Source organism: Paramacrobiotus metropolitanus, unplaced genomic scaffold (assembly GCF_019649055.1).
Source record: "Paramacrobiotus metropolitanus isolate TYO unplaced genomic scaffold, Prichtersi_v1.0 Parri_scaffold0000053, whole genome shotgun sequence".
In the NCBI taxonomy this organism is placed as follows: domain Eukaryota; kingdom Metazoa; phylum Tardigrada; class Eutardigrada; order Parachela; family Macrobiotidae; genus Paramacrobiotus; species Paramacrobiotus metropolitanus.
In genome coordinates, this window is record NW_026570273.1 from 517,846 (window position 1) to 538,400 (window position 20,555).

The window sequence follows — 20,555 nt, forward strand, 5'->3', positions numbered from 1 at the left end:
GGTATAATTATCAGCATAAACTTGAGCCATGCTACTGGATAACTTTAAAATTGTTCTGGTTCTTGTAGCACAGGAATACGGTGCAGAATTTTGTATTGCATCAGATACATAGGTTGTTGCAAGTACTTACTATAGTGTGAGGAGGACTGGTAACCTACCGTTTGACGTCATCACTCTCGCATACACGGGAGGGCGGCTGCCATGGTGACAGATGCGCGTTTTTTACGGTTTTTGTCAGTTTTCTCAGCATATTTCTTTTCTCTTCTATTTCTAGCCCATCATGTTTGGGTTTCTAAATTTGGTATGATCTGTTAAAATATCAGAAAACTTTAGAGGTGAAAGGAACTGAGAATATCTTTAAAAAGGGACAAAAAAATCTGTGGGCCTATGGTAAGCAATAGCACACCAGTGCATTCTGTATGCGACAGTGATGACGTAGTCGACCGTTGCAGAGTCGCTTCCCAGTCTTCTACCTATAGTAAGTTCTTGGTTGTTGGTAACACACTAACAGTCAATACGAATCGCAATATGTAAATAATCTTATTCGCAAAATCATACGTTCGCAAAAATAAGCTGGTTTCTTTTGTGTGGCACAACACATTGTGGTATATGTTCTGACCATACTTTCATGACCTTTACCGCAGGCCATCTAACTGTCCAGACAGAAGCTATGATTGTTCCCGCTCTCCACTATTCCGTATCATAGCAGCAATAACCAGTATGGAAATTCAAAACAAAATCTGAACTACTAGAAGCCATTACTTCTCGATGGTACTACCGCTTGGTCATCGCTGTGCGCCTGGCGAAATGACTTGTGTGATTAATTGATTTTCTGCAGGTGCTTCATTGTGCCTTTCAAATTTTATCGTACGAGAACCTTTAATAAGTATCATGGTACGAGTGCAAACTTGCACCAGAACAAAACAGCATTTACAAAAGAAACACTTCCTCTATGCTATCCTGGTCGGGGATCGTACCCATTACACAAATCGCGTTTCCCCGTTGTATTTGCATAGATATTCGCTGTTTAAAAAACTCTTTCGCCCGCTTTTGGCCAGTTGAAGCCGCAATACCGTTTCCAACCGTTTCTACCAGCTTTTTAGTACCGTCTCCAAAAGGTCCGTCAATTTCGAAAGCTGCGGCAACGAAATCGTATCTTGTTTGCATCCAAGCGTGTTTCGCTAGTTTCTTTTTTTCAGCGAGTTCGGCTCCTGCGCCGGCATTCACGAAGTGCGGTCGATATACGAGGCTGCCAGCGTGTCCACGCAGGTAACATCCACTGCCAGCGGTTTTCCGCGCTTCCACGGAATGAGGGTGATCACATCCGGCCTCTTCTTATCTTTCAAGGATAAACCTTTTGGTTCCATTCTCGAAGGAAAGCCAGCTGATTTTAGGCCCCGGGTGAAATCCGCGCTGATTCCGTCGTGTCGTGGTAATCTTCCAGCAGACCGTTTACAGCGAAGTCCGTGCCGGCCGAACTCGTCGACCAGCCCACCACAAACGCATACGTGTGGAGTGACGATCGGTGCTCCCAAACGCAGCGCGACACTTATGCGAAAAGCGTTGTCATCTAACAGATTACCAAGGCAAGCTGCCGGTAATGCATGGATCCACAAGCCTGCTTCCGGGACTGATACCGCCTTAAGATGCGCAACTTCCTCCTGTGAAGTCCGTAGTGCGGTCAGCCTTGAAAATGTCTGCAGTGTCGTGGGAGTGTCCCATGCTTTCTGGACGTGTCGGAAAACTTCCACCGGAAGTTCGTCAGTGTCTGCTTCTAACTTCCAGGCGCGCGTGACGGTAACGACATCCGTGGCCGTCAGTGTCGGGCATAATCTGGAAATTAGTGGGTGCAACGAGGAAGCCGATGCCAAGTAGGCAGAAGGAGCTAGCTTCTCAGTGTGTCTGATCCCCAAACCACCGAAACGAACGGGAAGGGAGGCCTGGAGCCACGTTGGGTGGTCCATCTTCACATTGGTGATGATCTCCGCCGTCTCGCGAAATACTTGGTCCAGCCTGTACAACTCTTGTGGGAACATCCATGCGAGGGAGGTGCGCAATATGTGCACAATTTTTGGCACTCCAAGGCAGTTCTTCAACAGGAACAACGCTCGGTGTTTAGGGATAAGCTGCAAGCGGCTGCACATAATTCTCAACTGTCTGATCTTCTCGTTGATCATCGGGGTTACGGCGGCTGGTAAGAGAGGGGTTCCGAGCAAATTCAGTTTACCAGCTGTCACTACAGCTATTCCGGGGAATAATGTGGAGAAGTCGTCAGCGGCCGATGTACGCTGTGCTTCGGTGCCCCCGCACAGAAAAACTTCGCACTTCGCAATAATAACTTCCAGGCCGATCTTTTTAGCTTCTTCTATCAGCAACAGGAAGTTACGGATTACTTCCGATGGTGATCCTCCTAGCGTCCCATCATCCATATACCACGCATTCAGGTAAGTGTTCAGTTTGTAGATGATGAACTGCAGTACCAAGCAAAACAAAACCGGTCCGAGAGGATCCCCTTGCTGTACGCCGGACTGCGAGGAAATGACTGTTTCTTCCAGAAAGAGCGAAGACTGTGCACCGTAACACATTTTAATAAAGGCGTAATATTCCGGGATGACGTCGGCTGCTATCTGCAATACTTCCTCGCGCGAAACGCAGTTGAAAGCGTTGGTAAAATCAATTTTAAGGAGGGCTTTAACACCACTGCTATATTGAAGAAGAAAGTCCCTAGCTGCGTGAATATTCCTTCCACTCCCCTCTTTACACCGCAACCAAGTTGGTGTGGTTGGAGAATCTCCGATGTAATTGGCCGAATTCGGGTATCCACCGCCTTGGCAGCGATGCGGCGGTATACATTTCCGACGGCAATTGGACGCAGGCCTCCGCCCTTTTTCCGTAGGGCAACGAGTCGAGCGCCGCAGAGTAAAGGAATAATGTGGAATAATGTAATCAAATTTCATTAGAACCGTTGTCATAGGTGATCATCACGACTCAAGTTATAACTGGACGAAAGCCCAACCGCTGCAAGAATGGCAGAGAACGTTCCCCTAATGCCAGAAGAAATGGCCAGCTGCAGAAAATTTATGCAGCTACAACTGGAAATGCAAGGCATTAGAGGTTACTCAAACTTCTCCATGGGTTCACTAGAAGCGGAAGATATCTGTATTCTATGACTCTCCTTATGCAGATTACTACTGCCGTAATATTTTATTTCTTAAATAAAACAAAATATGATGCGTTCACCAATTACTTTTGATTCTGTGTTTCTTTCTGGAAGTATGTGTGAGAATGGTATGAAGTGACTACATTATGCGCACATGGTGAGTTCAAAAACATAACATATTTACGCTAACATAACATATTTACATAAAATATTACATAGTTAAATAATAACATAACATATTTACAGTCTGCCGGTTTGGTCGTTTCTGCTCATATATAAGTAATAATCCATTCTGATGTACCTACAGTGCACATGAGGAAAGGTCGGTAGGGTTGTTTATACACACGATACCACAACTTGGCACCACTCATGAAACAATTCGCTAGCCGTGTACAATCTTTATTCTTCGGATAGAGTTCCCGTGTAACGGGGTTAGCTGGGGGAGTTTGTCAGCACTGTGGCACACGTAAACGTGGTGGGTTGTGACTGGGTTTTAGCCTGAAAATAACTAAAGTGTGCCGACGGTATGGCGCGGCTGCAGACCGGTAACCTGCAAATATATCCTCGGCGCAGCAGATTCCATCGGGAAGTGTGATGATGCTGACAAATTGGGACCGATGGATACAAGCAACGGCTACCCTTTCAACAAAGTTCGCGCTTTCTTATCCCGACATAGACCAACTGGTCAGATGCGCGCCGCACAATCCAATACTGCAAAACCAGATCACGATGCAATTATCAGTCGGTTCGCAATTTTCCCTTGGCTAACCTGTATCCGAATCGTTCACCAGTACGTCCTTTCGGTTTCTTTAAAAGAGTTCATAATTAAAATCAGCACCGCCTTGGGCGAACTGTTCAGTTTAAATGAGTGCGATGGTCGCTTTGCAGACGGTGCAAGATGTGATGGACCACCTAAAGCCATCAAAAGGCGTGGCAAAACCAGCCCCTGCAACGGCAAGCAGTTGAGCTAAACAGGTATTCCGCAATAAGAATACGAATGGCGACGGTGTGCTGGGTAAAACGGAATTACCAACAGCCGCGTCGGCTGCCCATGCAAGTGATGCAACTAAGCCAGTAGGTAATCGACAATGAATACATGATTCACTATTATCCGTTAATTGTTATTGCATTGTATCATCGGTTTGCAAAAGAAACCTTGGAATTTGCTGTGCTAGCATAGGAAAGCATTTGCTGTGTTAGCATAGAAAATCTATGTTTTTGCGAAATCGCGTGTTCTGAAGAAGGCAACAATATCTCACCTGAGAGCTATCCGACGTAGGTTTGCAAATACAAAGTGAAGTAAGTGAACTACGTACCAGCTCTTAATGTACCGCCAAGAAGTACTGTACTACTGCTCCAAACCTACTGCACCAAACGTACCGCCGTACTTTAATGTACCGCCAAGTTCCAGTAATACGAGGAGGGGGTAAATACACGGGATAGACAAAAAAACAGGCAAACATAAGGGATAACCATTCACGTGTTGTGCAGGACAGCCAGCCGCCAAAGGCTGGCGGTCTGTGAAAGCTAGCGCACAGAATACTGCATTAGCCGTTGAGTACGGGCTGCCGTTTTGCCATTTTGTTTCAAATACTTTGCTTGTACAGTAACACTGTAACTGTGAGTACTTTTGGTTCTGCTTATGAGTTCGTCAAATTATCATTTATGCTTTGGTTTGTGAGTTTTATTTTGCTGACACTCAATTAAACTTAAAGAAATGGAGAGTTCGGAATCTCCCTCCGAAGCAGCGCATTCGCCTCCTATAGTGTATTGCGATGAGAATATCAGCGAAGAAGTACAGCTACCTGCCAGTTTATTTTCTGCATCTGCCATGGAGATTTCATTCGGGTCTACCAGCGCCGTCTCCGGACTACCTTTGAGTGCGGACTGTGTAGAGGAATTTGTTTATGATCTGCCTTTGCCACACGCTTACAGTGATCGTATGGCGTTGGCACTGAAAGCCTACAAATCAGGAAACCTCTCGCAATATGCAGCTGCGAAAAAGTTCAAGGTTCCTTATACTTCGTTGTGGAAGAAACTTAGAGGAGTGCGTACGGGAAAGAAGGGAGCTCACCTAAGAAAATTCTCCGAAGCTGAAGAGGATTACATCGAACACTTATTGCTGAAATGTGCAGAGAACGGCATACCATTGGACAAGCGATTTTTAAAGCGAATTGTCCCGTTGTTGGCCAAATCTAAAGGTACTTATATAAAAAATTTAACAAATAAATTAAGATAAAAAATTGTTGCCGTTTAATTGCCAACACACAAGCTTTTTTATAGTTTTCACTTCGATTGCTGTCAATGGCGTCTAAATTTTGCAGACTATTTAAATGGCATTAGTATTATCATGTAGTGTTGTTGTTTTTAATTTTTAATTATTTTTATTGTTTTACCGTAGCACGGTGTTATTTTTTACAGATATGCCAGAGAAGCGGAAAACGTTTACCAAGTTTTGGCACCGTGAATTCCTTAAGAGGCACCCAAAGATTTCGCAACGAATCTCACACGGCGTCTCCAGAAAAAAGGCTAAAGAATGGACGGTGGAAAATAGGGAAGGCTGGATACAACGGCTGAGTGAACTCAACACCGACGGACTGCTGTACGATCCCGCTGGAATTTGGAATTTCGACGAGTCGGCGTTCCAAGTATCTGAGAAAGTAACCACCGTTTATGCCAAGCGGGGTGTCAAGGAAGTACTTTCATACTACGACGGGAACGACCGGGAATTAATTACTGTACTTGCGGGTGGCAATGCGGCCGGAGAAATTTTGCGTCCACTGATTTTGTTTGATGGAAAAGTTGTTCTTGCATCTCGTTTTGAGGGCACGGACGACAAGTGCTACATTGGTTTCAATTCATCGGGCGTGATGGATAACTCGACTTTTACTTCTTACATCAGAGAGGAAGTTATCCCCAAAATGACGGCAGCGAAGGTATGATTTTTATTTTGTTGATTAAGCCAGTTTTGGTATTTAGTTTTTTTAATATTTCTGATTTATAAAAGAGCTGTGATTGTTTTCTAGAATGTGATTTTTCTCGACGGGCATAGCTCTCATATGTTCAATCTGGAATTTTTGTCGGAATGTATGAAATCCGATAAGGACATCACCGTTGTCATACTGCCGTCCGGCCAGACTGGGAAACTCCAGCCCATGGATATTAAAGTGTACGGCCCTGTTAAGAAATACTGGCGGGATTACCTACGACAGATGACGCTGATTCCCACGGAAGAGGTAAAACAACTTTGCAAATTTTATTCTGTTGGTTCATTATTTTGCTTCATTATTTTGTTTTGTTTTATCATTTTCGCTTTTTAGTTTTTTTTTATTAGTTATTATTATTAGTGAGAAGAATTTCGTTGTTTGTAGGTTACCAAACAGAATTTTGCCCGGCACATTGTGGAAAAGTGGAATGATTTTAACATGGCTGCCAATATTGTCTCTGGGTTTGTTTCTTCCGGAATTTATCCGTTTAACCCGGATGCGGTGTGCCGGGCTTATGTAGAGCCAGTTCCAAGTCAGCTGGTTTCTGACTTGCCTATTTCTATTGCCAATGTTTACGTGAGCGAACTGCAAGTTGTGCGCCGAAGTCTTCAAAAATTCCTCTTTTGACCGAAGGCGCAATAGAAGAGATTTTGGCGTTTACCATTACCAAGGCAGAAGGCTTTACTACCCCGTTCCCGCGGAAAAAGTGGCTGCGGATTGGCACAAAAAATTTCATGAGCGCTCATCCTCAGAAAAAGAAAAAACTCAAAGATTCACGTTTGCGGGCGGAGGCTGGTCTGATTGCAACGGACAGCAAAGTGATTGAAGCACTCGAACAGCGAGAAGTTGAAAAGCTGCGACAGAAGAATAAGAGAAAAAAGAATTCTAAGGGGCTCAGTGACATCACAAATACACCGACGAAAAACAAAAAATCTTTCAGAATGTGTAGAAAGTGAATTTCTTTCGTTTGTGATGTTGTGCAAAAGTCATGTAAGTATTACGAGTTTTACTGTTTTACTTGTACGGTATTGTTGTAAATGATAAAGTTTGCGGTGGTACTAATGCGTAATATTTTCGGTTATTTTATTTGTGTCAGCAAAACAGTGTCGAATGCCCGTGTTGCACGACCTGGGCAGGTTATCCCTTATTCTTGCCCTTTCTCTCGTCTATCCCGTGTATTTACCCCATCCTCGTACTGCACCAAGCGTTCAGACAGACGAAAGAAAATTTTCTGTTCGAACTTTTACATGGTGTAAACGCTGTGCACATACAGATTTGTGATGGCCCAGTACGCGCTGACAGCATGTAAGTAAGTATTTGGCCATAACCTCTCGCCAGTTCTATAAAATTTCTTAGCCGCCAAGCGGTTATGTGAACAGTAGTACATGTATTGTTGGAAAACCACCCTTTGTACATGTATGCGGTCGAGAGCCGCGTTTTGTATACGTGTGCGGTCATTAGCCATATATTTGTAATGAATATCGAATAACGATATTCAGTGCGGTGTATATGTGTAAGTACGCGGCGGCACCAGTTGGGCGGGTTCGAGTCCAGCCCAACTGGTCGGAAGGTAACCGAGAAATATAAACACGGCCAACATTTATTGCGTGAATACACTATCCTTATATCCATTATAGCGACACTGAGCAATCAGTAAATGGTCGTTAAGCGCACGTGCATTACCAAAACCAACGCTACAAATCGGACATACGAAACATGTATCAGAATCAGGAAAGAAAGCTGTGTCAGTATGTATTTCATGCGTGGTTACGATGGGCGCAGCTACCATAGAAGTCTCATTGGGAATCGAGCGTACGGTATGGCAAGAGGTGGACATTTGATGACGTAGCAGCCAACGACTCTGCACGCGGCGTTGGCAAAATGGGCAAGGCATAACACTGGACTGGACATGTTTTTCTTTATGGTGGCGCTTCATGTCATGGTAATATGTATAGGACTTTGAGCACTTACTACATGGAAACTTCTTAGACTCCATGTTTGTAGAAAGTACAGACGAGGTAACTTACAAAATCAAAGTAAAGGTAATTTGCGCTGCGCATGCTTTTAAATAACCTGGACTATTCCATCAGTGCCGTGCACGAAAACCAAGTACGGTTGCTATGCGAATGGTTGCTTGGTGCCATGTACCAATGGTTGTCGAAAGGAAACCGCGCACCATGTACCACCAGGTTAATATAAACAGCCAGCAGTAACTCTGACACCTTCGTGTTTTTGTGAAAATAAAGTCGGTATTCAGCAACACTTAGTTTTTCGTCTTATTTAACGTTAAAACCATGTCGTTTTCCTCCAAAGTTAATAGTGCTTATGAGCATTTGTGTTCACTACCGTTAACAGCCACAGCTATTAACCTGGACGGCCGGCGTATTGAAGTTGTTAATGGACGTCGTGACTTCGAGACGTTGCCTTGGTTTCCAAACTTACATACGCTTAGCATGAGGAACTGTGAGTTATATAACTTGAGTGCCTTACCATACCTCCCGAATCTTCGTACCCTGGTGTTGAATGACAACTACTTGCTAATGCACGGCTGCCTGTCCCGTTTATCCGAAATGTGCCCCAATCTGGAAAAGCTCTCCCTGGCAGACAATTGGTTTGGTGAGAAGCATGCGTTCCTACCGCTGATGGACCTGCAGAACCTGAAACACCTGGACTTGTTTGGAAACCCGGTCTGGGAACGCTACTGGCCACGGTACACACCGCAGCTTTTCTTGATGGACTATTTTTGTAAACGTTTGGAATCGTACAGTGTTGATGACGATATTGTAGACACGTACTAGTTTATATGGGTTGCTGTAATAATATTCTGAAGATCACCATATTTCAAATATGTGTTTTTTTGACATTATTATTTTGTGCTGCGTGTATTTCTAGCTGGTATGTGCCGAATTAAGTATTAAAAAAAAGTGAGAACAAACTGCAACAACCGAACAAGTGATATTTAATGAATTAGCAACGCTTAGTTACTCTATACAAAAAAATCTTGAGGGTGAAAACAACAAAACAACAGGAAACAGGTTAATGAATTATAGCTTAAGTAATTCGATATCTCGCTTACAACTACGTTGGAAATGGCAGAAAAACTTGAGGTATTTGTAGGAAAAAACAGATAGCGGTATACAGCGTTACATGGCTTACAGTACTTGCACAAAACATCAGTTAGCGCCGGTGTCGTCATCGCTGTCCGAGTCGTAGAAATCTACCACGTGTCTCTTGACATTTCGGAAGTTACGGCTCATGTAGACTTCAAAACGTAGGATGTTGCATACGTCATTATCCTCAACATCTAGGGATACCAGCTTTGGTAGGTGGCGCAGCGGCTCCAGCTGGGATGGGAAAAACACAAAGTTGTTGGCAATTCCCAGACGTTGCAGTTCAGGACATGTGTGCTGCAGTACGGTAAATTCATCCAGCTGGTTATCATGCAAGACAAGGACACGCAATTTCGGCAGTAGCGGAAAACCCAGGAGGCTGCGAATGCCACAGTCAATAGCGCTGAACTTTTCCAGTTCTTGAAACCGAGACAATTCGACCCAGGCATCTTCCTGTACACAACGACCGTCTAGTATAATTTCAGTAACGTCGGAATTCAGAGTTCGGAGATAATCTAAACCGTTAAGCATTTTTGACAAGCTAGGCATGATTGTTTTTAGAAAAGTGTATGAGACAAACGAAAACGCACTGAAAGTAGCTACTGCATAATAGTTGTACTTTCGCAAATATTTGGTACCTGACACCAAGCACGTTGCTTGGTGTTAAACACCGGTACCTGGCACCATGTACCCTTTGGCAGCACGTAACGTTTCCGTTAACGTTACTGCTTTTAGTTGTCCATAAAACCAAAGTATGAGCATGAGTTTCAAACAAGATTTCTCATCAGATACCCCAGTTTTACGTCCAGAATACCGAACATTTGCCTCGCGCCTGCAAAGTTTTGAGGTGTGGCGTAATCGTCACCCACATCATCGAGCAGGTGCAGTTCTTTTAGCTGAGGCTGGTTTTTTTTACACACCTAATGCCGTTCATTACGCAAAGTGTTTTTCTTGTGGGCTGGAGCTGGTGTTTTGGGAACGTAGTCTCGATGTGTGGTATGAGCACGCTCTGAGAAGCAGAAAATGCGCGTATATTTGCGATGTGCGTGGTACCGGTTACATTCAAAATGTGGCTCGATTGAATCAACCATCGCAACCGACCAATGAGCTTGAGTGGGGTGGATTTTGGTTTCCATATTTGTGAAAGGTAAGAAAAATTGAAAATAAGTAATCCTTTTTATTTAAGTACTACAATACCCACCCACCCTAATGTCGAAGAGCTCCCGAAAACGCGAATGTCCGCTGTTGTGCACGTTGTGTGGATGGCTTTTGATGCGGTGGTGTTCGGGATCAGCGGACAGATTTAGCTTTCGAGATTTTTACCACAGGTGGCTAGTTTATTTTAACGGAATGGTCGTTGTTGCGGACCTCAACACAAAAAGCTCCCAGCAACTGTAATTTGCGGACAAAAAACATACCTTCAAGGTTAAGATGATGAGTGACATATTACCTACCAGACCGAGCTATCCCAATTTACAAATTCCCGCGGTTTCTGCTGCTGAATGAAGATGTGAGTTATAGCGAGTTATTTCGTATCGTTTGATTCCAATGGTCGCTTTGTAATACTTTTCCGATTCCTTCAATCACTATTAAAGCGGCAAAAACTATGAAGAATACTACATACAAAATAATTAGCAAAACTTTTTCACACTTTTTCTGGACACCTGAGGTGTCCGGAAGCATGTGTTGTATACCCGCCATGTTGTGTATGCTTAATGTTTATCGTTAACCTTTAATAGATTCATAAAGGATTTTTAACTTTTATTGCAGAAACCGTCATGAATTTGGAAAAGCGTCTACGAACGTTTAATCACTGGCCTCTAGCAATTGTTTCACCGTATTCATTAGCTGAGGCTGGCTTCGTATACACAGGAATTGACGATCGAGTTAAATGTGTATCCTGTAAATGCTGTCTCGCCCAGTGGGCTATCGGCGACAATCCCTTGTTCGAACACAGGCGAGTTAGCCCTGGCTGTACGTTCGTGGCGGGTATTAAGGAAGAGGATGTTTATGTGCCTCGAATGCGACAGTACCGGGACCGGTTTAGTACATTTGCCAGTTGGCCTGATCATTTAGCTCAGCACCCTAAAGATTTTGCCAGTGCTGGTTTTTTTTCTCTGGAAATGGGTGACTGTGCGCAATGCTTTTCATGTGGGCAACGCATCGAACGTTGGGAGACTGATGACGATCCGTGGACCGAGCATGCAAAGTTTTCACCAGAGTGTCCGCACCTAATAGAGCAGAAAGGTCAAGCTTTTATCTCCGACGTTCAACGCCTGCATGGTTTGGAGCGTAACAGGTGGATTTTTGAAGAAGACGAAGACGATCACGACGAGTACATTGTTATGTCAGCGTTGAACAGTGGGTGCCATTACACGCATATTGTGCAAGCCCTAAAAGAAAAGCGTCAACAACCTGTCAAACGTTTTCAAACCGTCGAAGAATTAAGAGAGGCCATACAGCAAATCAAGGATTCGGTGAAGAAAAAAGCGGAGAATAATGAAGAAAGTGATCTGTACAAAGAGTGTCGAATATGTATTGCACAGAATATAACAGCGGTATTCGATCCATGCGGTCATGCAGTATGTTGTCTGTCTTGTGCAGTAAAAGTTCAAAATTGTCCCATATGTCGAACTGGAATTAGAAAGGTCATCAAGCTGTTTTTTTCATAAAAGTGAATATTTAAGTTTGTGCATGAAGCAGTGCAGTCCATTGCCTGTAAGATGTATAACACATTAAAAGAGTATCCGCGCTTTTGCGCACCGTTTGGTATGTCCGTCTGCGGTCCTACAATGTCGGGAAAGTCACAATTTGTTTTCTCTTTAATCGAACAACGAGATCATGTTTTTGATAAAGTACCAGAAAAAATTATTTACTGTTATGGGGCCTGGCAAAAAAGCTTTGAGACTCTCCAATCTACAATCCCTATTATTGAATTCATTAAGGGTTTGGACGAACTTTTCAGCACTTTGGAATTGCTTGATACAAATCGGCAGACGTTGGTGGTCATCGACGACCTGGCTACCGACATTTGCCAGGATGTGCGATGCGCTGACCTTTTCACACGTGGCATTCACCATAAAAATGTTTCAGTTATTGTTCTACTGCAAAACCTATTTAAGCAAGGAAAAAGCATGCGGGATATAACCCTGAATTTGCAATATTTGGTACTTTTTAAAAATGTCAGAGATGTTAATCAGATAGCACTTTTGGCTAGGCAAACGGGATTAAAACACCTTGTGGATGCCTATAATAAAGTTACTTCGCAATCCTACCAACCGCTTATATTGGACTTAAGGTCAACCTGCCCAGACTATTTACGGATACGCTCCCATGTGCTTCCACACGAACAGATGAGGATTTATTTGCATCGCGGTTCTTCAGCACTTCCAAAATGTCTGAACGCGTAAAATCTTTGGCGCCATTTATAATAACACTGCAGAAACTGAAGCCACGGCAGCGACGTGTTTTGATGAGCTATATGAGCAAACCCCAGATGAAAGCTCTGGAAGAGATTGCTGTCAATATAGTCAAAAATACAGTCGCCCTTTCCCCATCACAGATGGACAAGTGCAAACGCCATCGAAAAGCATTAAAGCTAATTGCTTTACGACGATACCCGTTGAAAGAGAAGCGTAAGATATTGCAGCAGGGAGGATTTATTGGAGCAATTTTACCAGTTCTCGCGGGAGTCCTGACTTCGTTAATTGGAAATGGATGAGTACTACATTGTTCCTCGACGTATCATGGAAGACCGAATGCATGAAAAATTGCAAATCAACAAAGAACCGCCTGAAGCTAGAGCAGTTGTATCCTTAGATGAGCTTATTGCCAAAACGCTTCACCGAAACGATCTAAACGAATACCAAAAGGCCGACCAACTAACAAGCATTCTAGAGCGTTTCCTGGCACTTAAGCAGAAAGCCTTACCGGACGAAAATCCTCTGGAGCTGTCCACTGATCCTGTTACACAACCAACACCGTTAGCAGACCCTCAAGAATTTAACAGAAGTCAAGGCTGGAAAAGAAAAAGGACTGACGAGGAAGTCAGCGACACATCCCAGAAGCTACCACGCCTGCCATTGTTTCCAGAGTCATTACCTGTGAAAGGTCAAAAACGAAACCTCTCAGACGATACGGATCAACAATCGCCGGCAAAAAGTCAGCGTTTAGCACTTTTTCCAGCGAGTTTTCCTACCAAGGGAAAAAAACGCAAAGGCAAAGAAGAGCATCCAAAACCGCGCAAGCAAAAACGAATTCCATTGTTTCCTCTCTCTACCCCCTTAAAAGGACAAAAGCGACAATCCGATATATCTGTAGACGACCCAAAGCGAAAATTACGTTCTCGTACGGTCCAGAAAGGTAGCGGTGCTCACAGAATTCGGTGGATTACTTTACCATAATGTCTGGCTTTATTCCAACAGTCTTACGCTTGTGTCGAATATTTAAGATCAACTGCGTATCAACTTGTTGTAATAATGGAGAAGCTAATGAAGAAATATCTCAACCCGCGGGACCCCGGCGGTCTTGGCGGCGTCCAAAGATTTCGAAACAGCTTAAAGACAAGAGCCAACAAACGGAAAGCACAGGAAATACTGCAGGAAATCGATGCGTACACTGTCAACAAGGAGTCGCGGAAGCGCTTTCCGCGCAACCGCATAGTTGTCACCAACCTGCAACAGCAGTTCCAAGCTGATCTGGCTGACTTGGCTAAATATGCAAAAGAAAACGATGGATATAAGTACTTACTTTTCGTCATTGATTGTTTCTCCAAGAAATTGAGTGTGCAACCGTTAAAAACCAAGACTGGAACTGACACGAAGGAAGCGTTAAGCAAGGCATTTATTGATCTGGGCGAGCCTGAAAAGTTGCAGTACGACAAAGGAACGGAGATGTTGAACACAACCGTAAAGAAATTTCTGAAGGAAAAGAATATCATGATTTTTACTTCGGAAAACGAAGATGTAAAATGTGCAATGGCGGAGCGGGTGATCCGTACTATCAAGACACGAATGTTTCGACTGTTCCGATCACGTTTATCTACACGTTATATTGACAAGTTGCAAGATCTTGTGTACTCGTACAATCATTCTGCACATCGTGCTCACGGTCTGCGGCCAGTAGATGTAAGCCAGGACAACTCTTTGCGCGTGTACAATGCTTTGTACAAAAATCAAAAGTTAAGACAACCTCGTTTCAAGGTTGGTGACGCTGTACGCATTGCGGTGCACAAGACAAAAGTAGAAAAGGGTTACACTTACCGGTTTAAGGAAGAAGTGTTCTACGTTCATCAAGTTATTCCGCATAAAGTTCCTGTGTACCGGGTGCGAGATTATCAAGGCGAATCTATTAAAGGGACATTTTACGAACACGAACTGTCCCTTGTTTCAAACCCAAAAGACAAAAATACGCGATTGATTTTGTTATTAAACGACGAGGAAAGAAAGCTCTGGTGCGCTGGTTAGGATACGGACCCGAACACGATTCCTGGGTGTTAACATCATGTTTGAGGGGAGCCCCATTCTACATAACGCTACCAAGCGATGTCGCTACTGACACGACAAACACTCCATCAAACTGGACCACAAAACTAAAACACCCCATTACCCTCAAGGGAAAGTGGGAAATGGCGCTGGTGGAACTGCAGTATCTAAATTCATTCTACACTCTTCCAACTGAACAGAAAATACATTTGGATATAGTTAAAGAATTTCGTGTGAAAAAAGAGGACGACTTTATCACCAGCGCGGACTATGTAGTTCACCAAGAGATTTTGGTCATTCCGCCAGGAAACTATAAAAATGCCGATTTATTATTGGAAACTATCAATAATCTTGTACCGGTAATTGGGCCGTACATGGTGGACGATGTGGTTCATCAAGACAAGAGTGCTTTACATGACAACAAGGCCTTCAGTTTGCAGTTCCTGACGGCTACTAATCATCGCGTTAAACTTTCAATCGGTAACGATCGTGTTTCAGTTTCCTTCCCCCCAGGATCCGTTACATTGCAAAAAATATTAGGATTTGAGCAAAGTGAATACAAACCGGACGTCCCAGAGGAAATTCATTCTAATGCACGCGGCCCGTTTCCATTTGAATCGAAAACAAGTCGTATTAAGTACCTATCATTTTTCACTAAAGCACCTCCCCCTAAACTGACGACTTTTCTTTCGGAACGCCCCGTTAACACTTTACTGGGAAATCAAAGCTTGTTCCTGTACAGCGACGTTGCGGACTATAGCTTGATTGGCGATACCGCGGCGCAGTTTCTGCGTGCTGTACCTATTAGAGGAGAGGTCAACCAGATCGTGGAAGCACGCTTCGATATTCCCCATTACGTTCCAGTATTGCGCCAACATTTTGAGACCATTCATCTGACTATTGCTAATGACCTAGGTGACGACGCTAAATTCCAAACGGGAAAGTCATTGGTCAAGCTGCACTTCCGTCCTCAACGACTGTACTGAAGATGCCACTAGTAGCTTACGTACCCGACCCTCGGCGGTATGACAACGTGTTTGTGAATCAAACGGGTGGAAGTGCCCTTATTCGGTATCGAGGAACCCTGCAAAACGGTTCTGGATTTCCTCAAATTTTGAAAAATTTATTGGCAAAGATTACTGGTTTTGCTAAACCGATCTTACGCAAAGCCGCGCCTCATGCCAAAGCAGCCTTAGAAGCCGCTACTCCTCACCTGCAAGATGCGGCGACCGGGGCTATTAAAGAAGTAACGTCCCGGGCAGGTGCGGCAATTGGTAAACGTCTAGCTTTGCAAGAAGGTGAAGGAGTTCGTAAAAAGCGACGATTTAAGCGAAAAGTTCATCGTGTTAAACGCATACCTCCGACCAGTATTCCTGACTTTCTGTAAAGATGGCGATGCTTATGATGGAACATTCGGAGCCGGCGATGCAACTGGAGAATCAGCTGTTTGCCTTGCCGGCTACTCTTACGGACCGTTGGCGTACAGAGCACGAAAAACTCAACCCCACAACAATTTTGACCGATAACGGATCAGCCGGCGACATCAATTTTTTCATTCCACCTAGTACGGCAGGTTTGCTCAGCCTAGCCGATATGATGCTTGAAATAGAGGTCGGTATTAAAGTACGCAAGACGACCGGGGATTGGGAGTTGGTAACTGCTGAAGATGGAGTTGCACCAGTTAATAATTTCCTACACTCGTTGTTTTCATCCTGTCACGTTACGGTCGCCAACCGCTTGATCTCGGACGCGGCAACATTCTACCCGTACCGTGCCTACTTTGAATCATTACTGTCATACGCTAGAGAAGCCCAGGACAGCCAGCTAACTTCCGCTGCATTCTACTTAGATACGCCCGCTAAATTCAACGACGAAGCTCTCAACAAAGGTGAAAAAAACCGCAAAGCATTGTTTCAAACAGGACAATACGTGCAGCTGTCCGGTAAGCTATTTTCCGATCTATTTGATCAGAGCAAACCTTTGTGCACGGGTGTACCACTGAACATACGTCTAGTGGTGAGCCGACCGGAATTCGCGTTGCGTACGTGGGATAAAGATGCAACCAAATCGTTTAAGCCGTTTATTCGGAATGCTCGACTAGCCGTGCGGCGATATATACCTTCACCTGATTTTCTAACAGCAGTTGCGGGAGAGTTATTGAAAAAACAGTCAAATATCACATTGAGCGTGTGGTAATGCGTGTGTCTGATATTCCCCAGAAAACGCAAAGCACCGTGATTAGTAATCTTCAAATCGGACAAATTCCTAAAGTTGTCTTTATCGGATTTGTCGACAGTGAAGACTTTCATGGCACCCTAAAGAAAAATCCCTTTAACTTTCAACACTTCGGTATTACGCAGATCAGTGTCGAAGTCGACGGACAAAGCTATCCAACAAAACCGTACATGTGCGATTTCGAGCGCAATATGTCGTTGGAATGCTATGATGGATTGCTGGACACGTTGGGACATCGACCCAGTTTACAAAATGGATTGCCTTTTGACCGTACCGAATACAACCAAGGGTTCACCATATTCGGATTTGATTTGACACCAGGACACACTGGTCGTGGCCCACTAACGCTGATAAAGCAAGGCAATCTAAGTGTATCGGTAGCCTTCAGTAAACCGTTGAGTTCAACGATTATGATGGTTTGCATGTTAATATATGACAGCATTATTGAGATAAATCAGCACCGGCAATTAATTGCCGACTTTTCAACATGAATACGGAACAAATTGCTAACTGTCTACACGGAAATCCGGTAACGGCCCCAATATTCAGAGGGGTTTATGCTAGCGACAGAGCACCAACAAACCTGACACCGTACCCCGGTGCGTGTGTTGTAAACACGGACCCAGCAGACCAAGACGGGGAACACTGGATCGCGTTATACCAAACTAAAGACGATATTATGGAGGTTTTCGACTCATATGGTAGACCTTTGCAGTCATATTCTACCAATTTTTCTACACTTACAGAAAACAATACTGTGGTTTGCCAGTCCGAGCAGTTTCAATCTGAATACAGCACTGTATGTGGGCAATATTGCCTGTTTTTTGTTCTGAGAAGAGCTAGTGGTGAAACGTTTACTAATATTGTGCACTTATTTACCGATAATCGAATAAGCAACGACAAGATGGTTTGTCAATATGTCAACTCTTTTTTTGATATTAATACAACACTTATTGACGGCTCTTACCTCCGTCAGATATGTAAACGGTTAATGAAATAAACATGCAAAGAAATTAGCATCACGAATAATGATATATTTTTTCCATGCAATCCATGCATACTGTATATTGTTCCTTTAGGGTAACGCTATATATATGCAAACGCAAACAACAAATATAGAAGACTAAGCAACACAATGAAACAGTGACAGAAAACGCGCAAGTACTTTCTCTTGATGGTAACGTATACAAAAAACACAAGAAACATAATTATAAGCAACACAGAACAACGAGAAAAAAAAGATTCAAGATTCAAGAAACCTGCATAAACAGCTAGTCAGGATTTTCAGTCATTTAGAAATCAGTGAGGCAGGAGTTTACCTGGTTGCGGAGCTGGTCTTCGTTGGTTTTGAGGTAGCTTGCAACGTCCAGACTCAGAGCTTGCTTTGGGCTCAATTCTTCATATCCAAACAGAATTCCATGCACTACACGCGAGTCCAAAAGGCGTTGAACCGCTTCCTCCCATTCAGTGTCCGTCAAACGATCATCACGCAAAATTAATCCGCCATCTGGGCACCGCTCACCCAGCAGTTTAACTAAAGCATCCCCAATGTCATCGCATAAGGTTTCATATTCCAACCCCTTTTGTTTCCGTCTACATGTCCCACAGTTTCATCCACGCTGACGATGTTTTTCAACAGTGTCAAGTCCTGCATTAGTTCCTTCAGCGCATCGTAGCATCTTTCACCGAACGAAATACCGTTCTTCGTTGGAACTAAATCTCCATCCTTGGAAACCTGATACCGACGAATGCTGGCAACGTTAGAGCTTTTGTACCGACTCCAGTTGAAATACACTCCCTGGTCCAACAGAAATAACGGGGTCAAACGACCACTTTCCGCAGACATATCACGGGCCACTGGGTCCAGATCGGCCTTACCGGTCAACAACAATGACGCCAAGCGTAAAAATCCTTTTTTGTTAACACCGATCATTTTCCCCCATGTTTGTTTCCATTTTCCAGCAGGTCCCTCCTTCCATTCACCGATAAAGACTTTCGTGTCACCCCACTGGCGGCCAACATGAACGAATTTATCGTTTCCCAGGCGGTAAACTGGATTACTTGCTTCCAAAAAAGCCAGGCGAGCATGCCCTTCAACTGGTTTAGCCCGGTACTTGGGTTGCACCTCCAAGGGCGGTTGGATGGTTGCTTCCGACTTCGGTTTAACCATACCGATTTCGTAACCATCTGGGCGACGGCGTTTGCTGCCCGGTTTTGATGTTGACGGTGGAACTGATGGTACTGTCGGGTCCATTGCACACAAAATTTTCTTGATAATTACCAACTTTTACTAAAACTAAAATTCAAAAAAGCTAGTTGTCTTCAATCCCTTCGCGCTATGAATGAAAACTTTTTGTGACGGTGGTAAACCAGATATGAATTCTACTTTCTATCCAACCTGAACCAGATACACAACTTGGTGCACGGTGCCATGTACCGTGTTACCGCGGTGCATGGTGCCAGGTACTATGTTACCGCGGTGCATGGTGCCATGCAAAGTGCATGGTACCATGTACTATATCCACCTGGTGCTAGGTAACATAAAATGACCATAAAGGTTTCTAATAAGAGTACGCTAGTAGTGTATATTAACTTGTATTATCATGGCGCTGCCATGTGTTCTGGACGCGGACTGGTTTGTTATTGATAAAGTTAAATACATAAAGCAGTTGGCTTTTTCGTGCCCAGAGAAGCGCGCTAGTGGTCAATACACCTTCAGTTTGCCTCGAAGCGCTTCGAAACATTCTCGAGATTTGTGCAGACAGGCCCGACATTCACACGGTTTGGTATGGAGCACAAAGGGAGATTTTCGCCATAATCAAATCGGTTGCGCATTCGAAGATATTTTCCGCAAAATTGGAAGACCTTCGGAATTGGTTTTTTATGCCAAAGGTTTAGAAAAGTGCCGGCTACTAGAGCAGTATGTTCCCGAGGTTCTTAATCTGGAGGATTCCGGTTGTCCTGTTTATCAACGCTTGACTGACCTGCCGCAAACGACTTTGCGTAAAGCAATTCGTTTTGGTTTGTGGTTCTACTGCGATGCCAAAAATCATGAATGTCGTTGCCGTTGCGGATTTAAACACTTCTTTGAACTTGGCGAAGATTGAGAAGTCAGTCCCGATGGCGCAATACATACCAAGAAAGTTTTCTGGATTGTTAATCCGCATTTTGTCTCCGTACAAAGCGCATTGTCAGCTGTACGCCAATGGGAAAATTACCGTAAATGGTGCACGTTCAGAGCCTGCTGCAAAAGATTTGGTCGAACGGTTTGTGTCTCTACTACAGTCTATTGGTATTAAATGTAAAGCGACTGGATTTCGAGTTGTCAATATTGTTGTTGTGCATAGTTATAACACCTGTATAAATCTTGAAAAATTTAGCTGTTTGTTTGATTTGACCTATACTCCAGAGCTGTTTAGTGGTTTGAGTTTAAAATTACCATCATGCACAGCCGTGTTGTTTTCTTCGGGAAAGTGTAATTTTTTAGGTATTAGAAATGCCGATGAAATTGAAAATGCTGTGAAATCGGTTGGTGAAATGATACACAACTTCATGAAAGCACAATAAATTTATTCAACTG

At 43.8% G+C, this 20,555-nt stretch overlaps 2 protein-coding genes across 2 annotated transcripts; one reads left to right on the top strand and one right to left on the bottom strand.

Moving 5' to 3' along the window:
• The first annotated feature begins 4,877 nt into the window (after positions 1 to 4,877).
• Positions 4,878 to 6,774, top strand: LOC129592525 (uncharacterized). Its single transcript, XM_055488582.1, has 4 exons — positions 4,878 to 5,361; positions 5,582 to 6,096; positions 6,187 to 6,396; positions 6,532 to 6,774. The coding sequence occupies exons 1-4, from the start codon at positions 4,878 to 4,880 to the stop codon at positions 6,772 to 6,774; spliced, it is 1,452 nt and encodes a 483-aa protein (XP_055344557.1).
• Positions 6,775 to 9,320: 2,546 nt separating this feature from the next.
• On the bottom strand, positions 9,321 to 10,702 carry LOC129592526 (acidic leucine-rich nuclear phosphoprotein 32 family member A-like). Its single transcript, XM_055488583.1, has 2 exons — positions 10,676 to 10,702; positions 9,321 to 9,710 (listed from the first exon to the last, which is right to left on the bottom strand). The coding sequence occupies exons 1-2, from the start codon at positions 10,700 to 10,702 to the stop codon at positions 9,321 to 9,323; spliced, it is 417 nt and encodes a 138-aa protein (XP_055344558.1).
• Between the last annotated feature and the right edge of the window lie 9,853 nt (positions 10,703 to 20,555).

Coding starts and splice junctions, on each gene's coding strand:
- LOC129592526 (XM_055488583.1), bottom strand. CDS start 10,702: ATGTCACTCATCATCTTAACCTTGAAG. Junction 9,711..10,675: donor TCATCATCTTAACCTTGAAG/GTATGTTTTTTG, acceptor CGTTGTGTACAG/GAAGATGCCTGGGTCGAATT.
- LOC129592525 (XM_055488582.1), top strand. CDS start 4,878: ATGGAGAGTTCGGAATCTCCCTCCGAAGCAGCGCATTCGCCTCCTATA. Junction 5,362..5,581: donor GTTGTTGGCCAAATCTAAAG/GTACTTATATAA, acceptor TATTTTTTACAG/ATATGCCAGAGAAGCGGAAA. Junction 6,097..6,186: donor CCAAAATGACGGCAGCGAAG/GTATGATTTTTA, acceptor ATTGTTTTCTAG/AATGTGATTTTTCTCGACGG.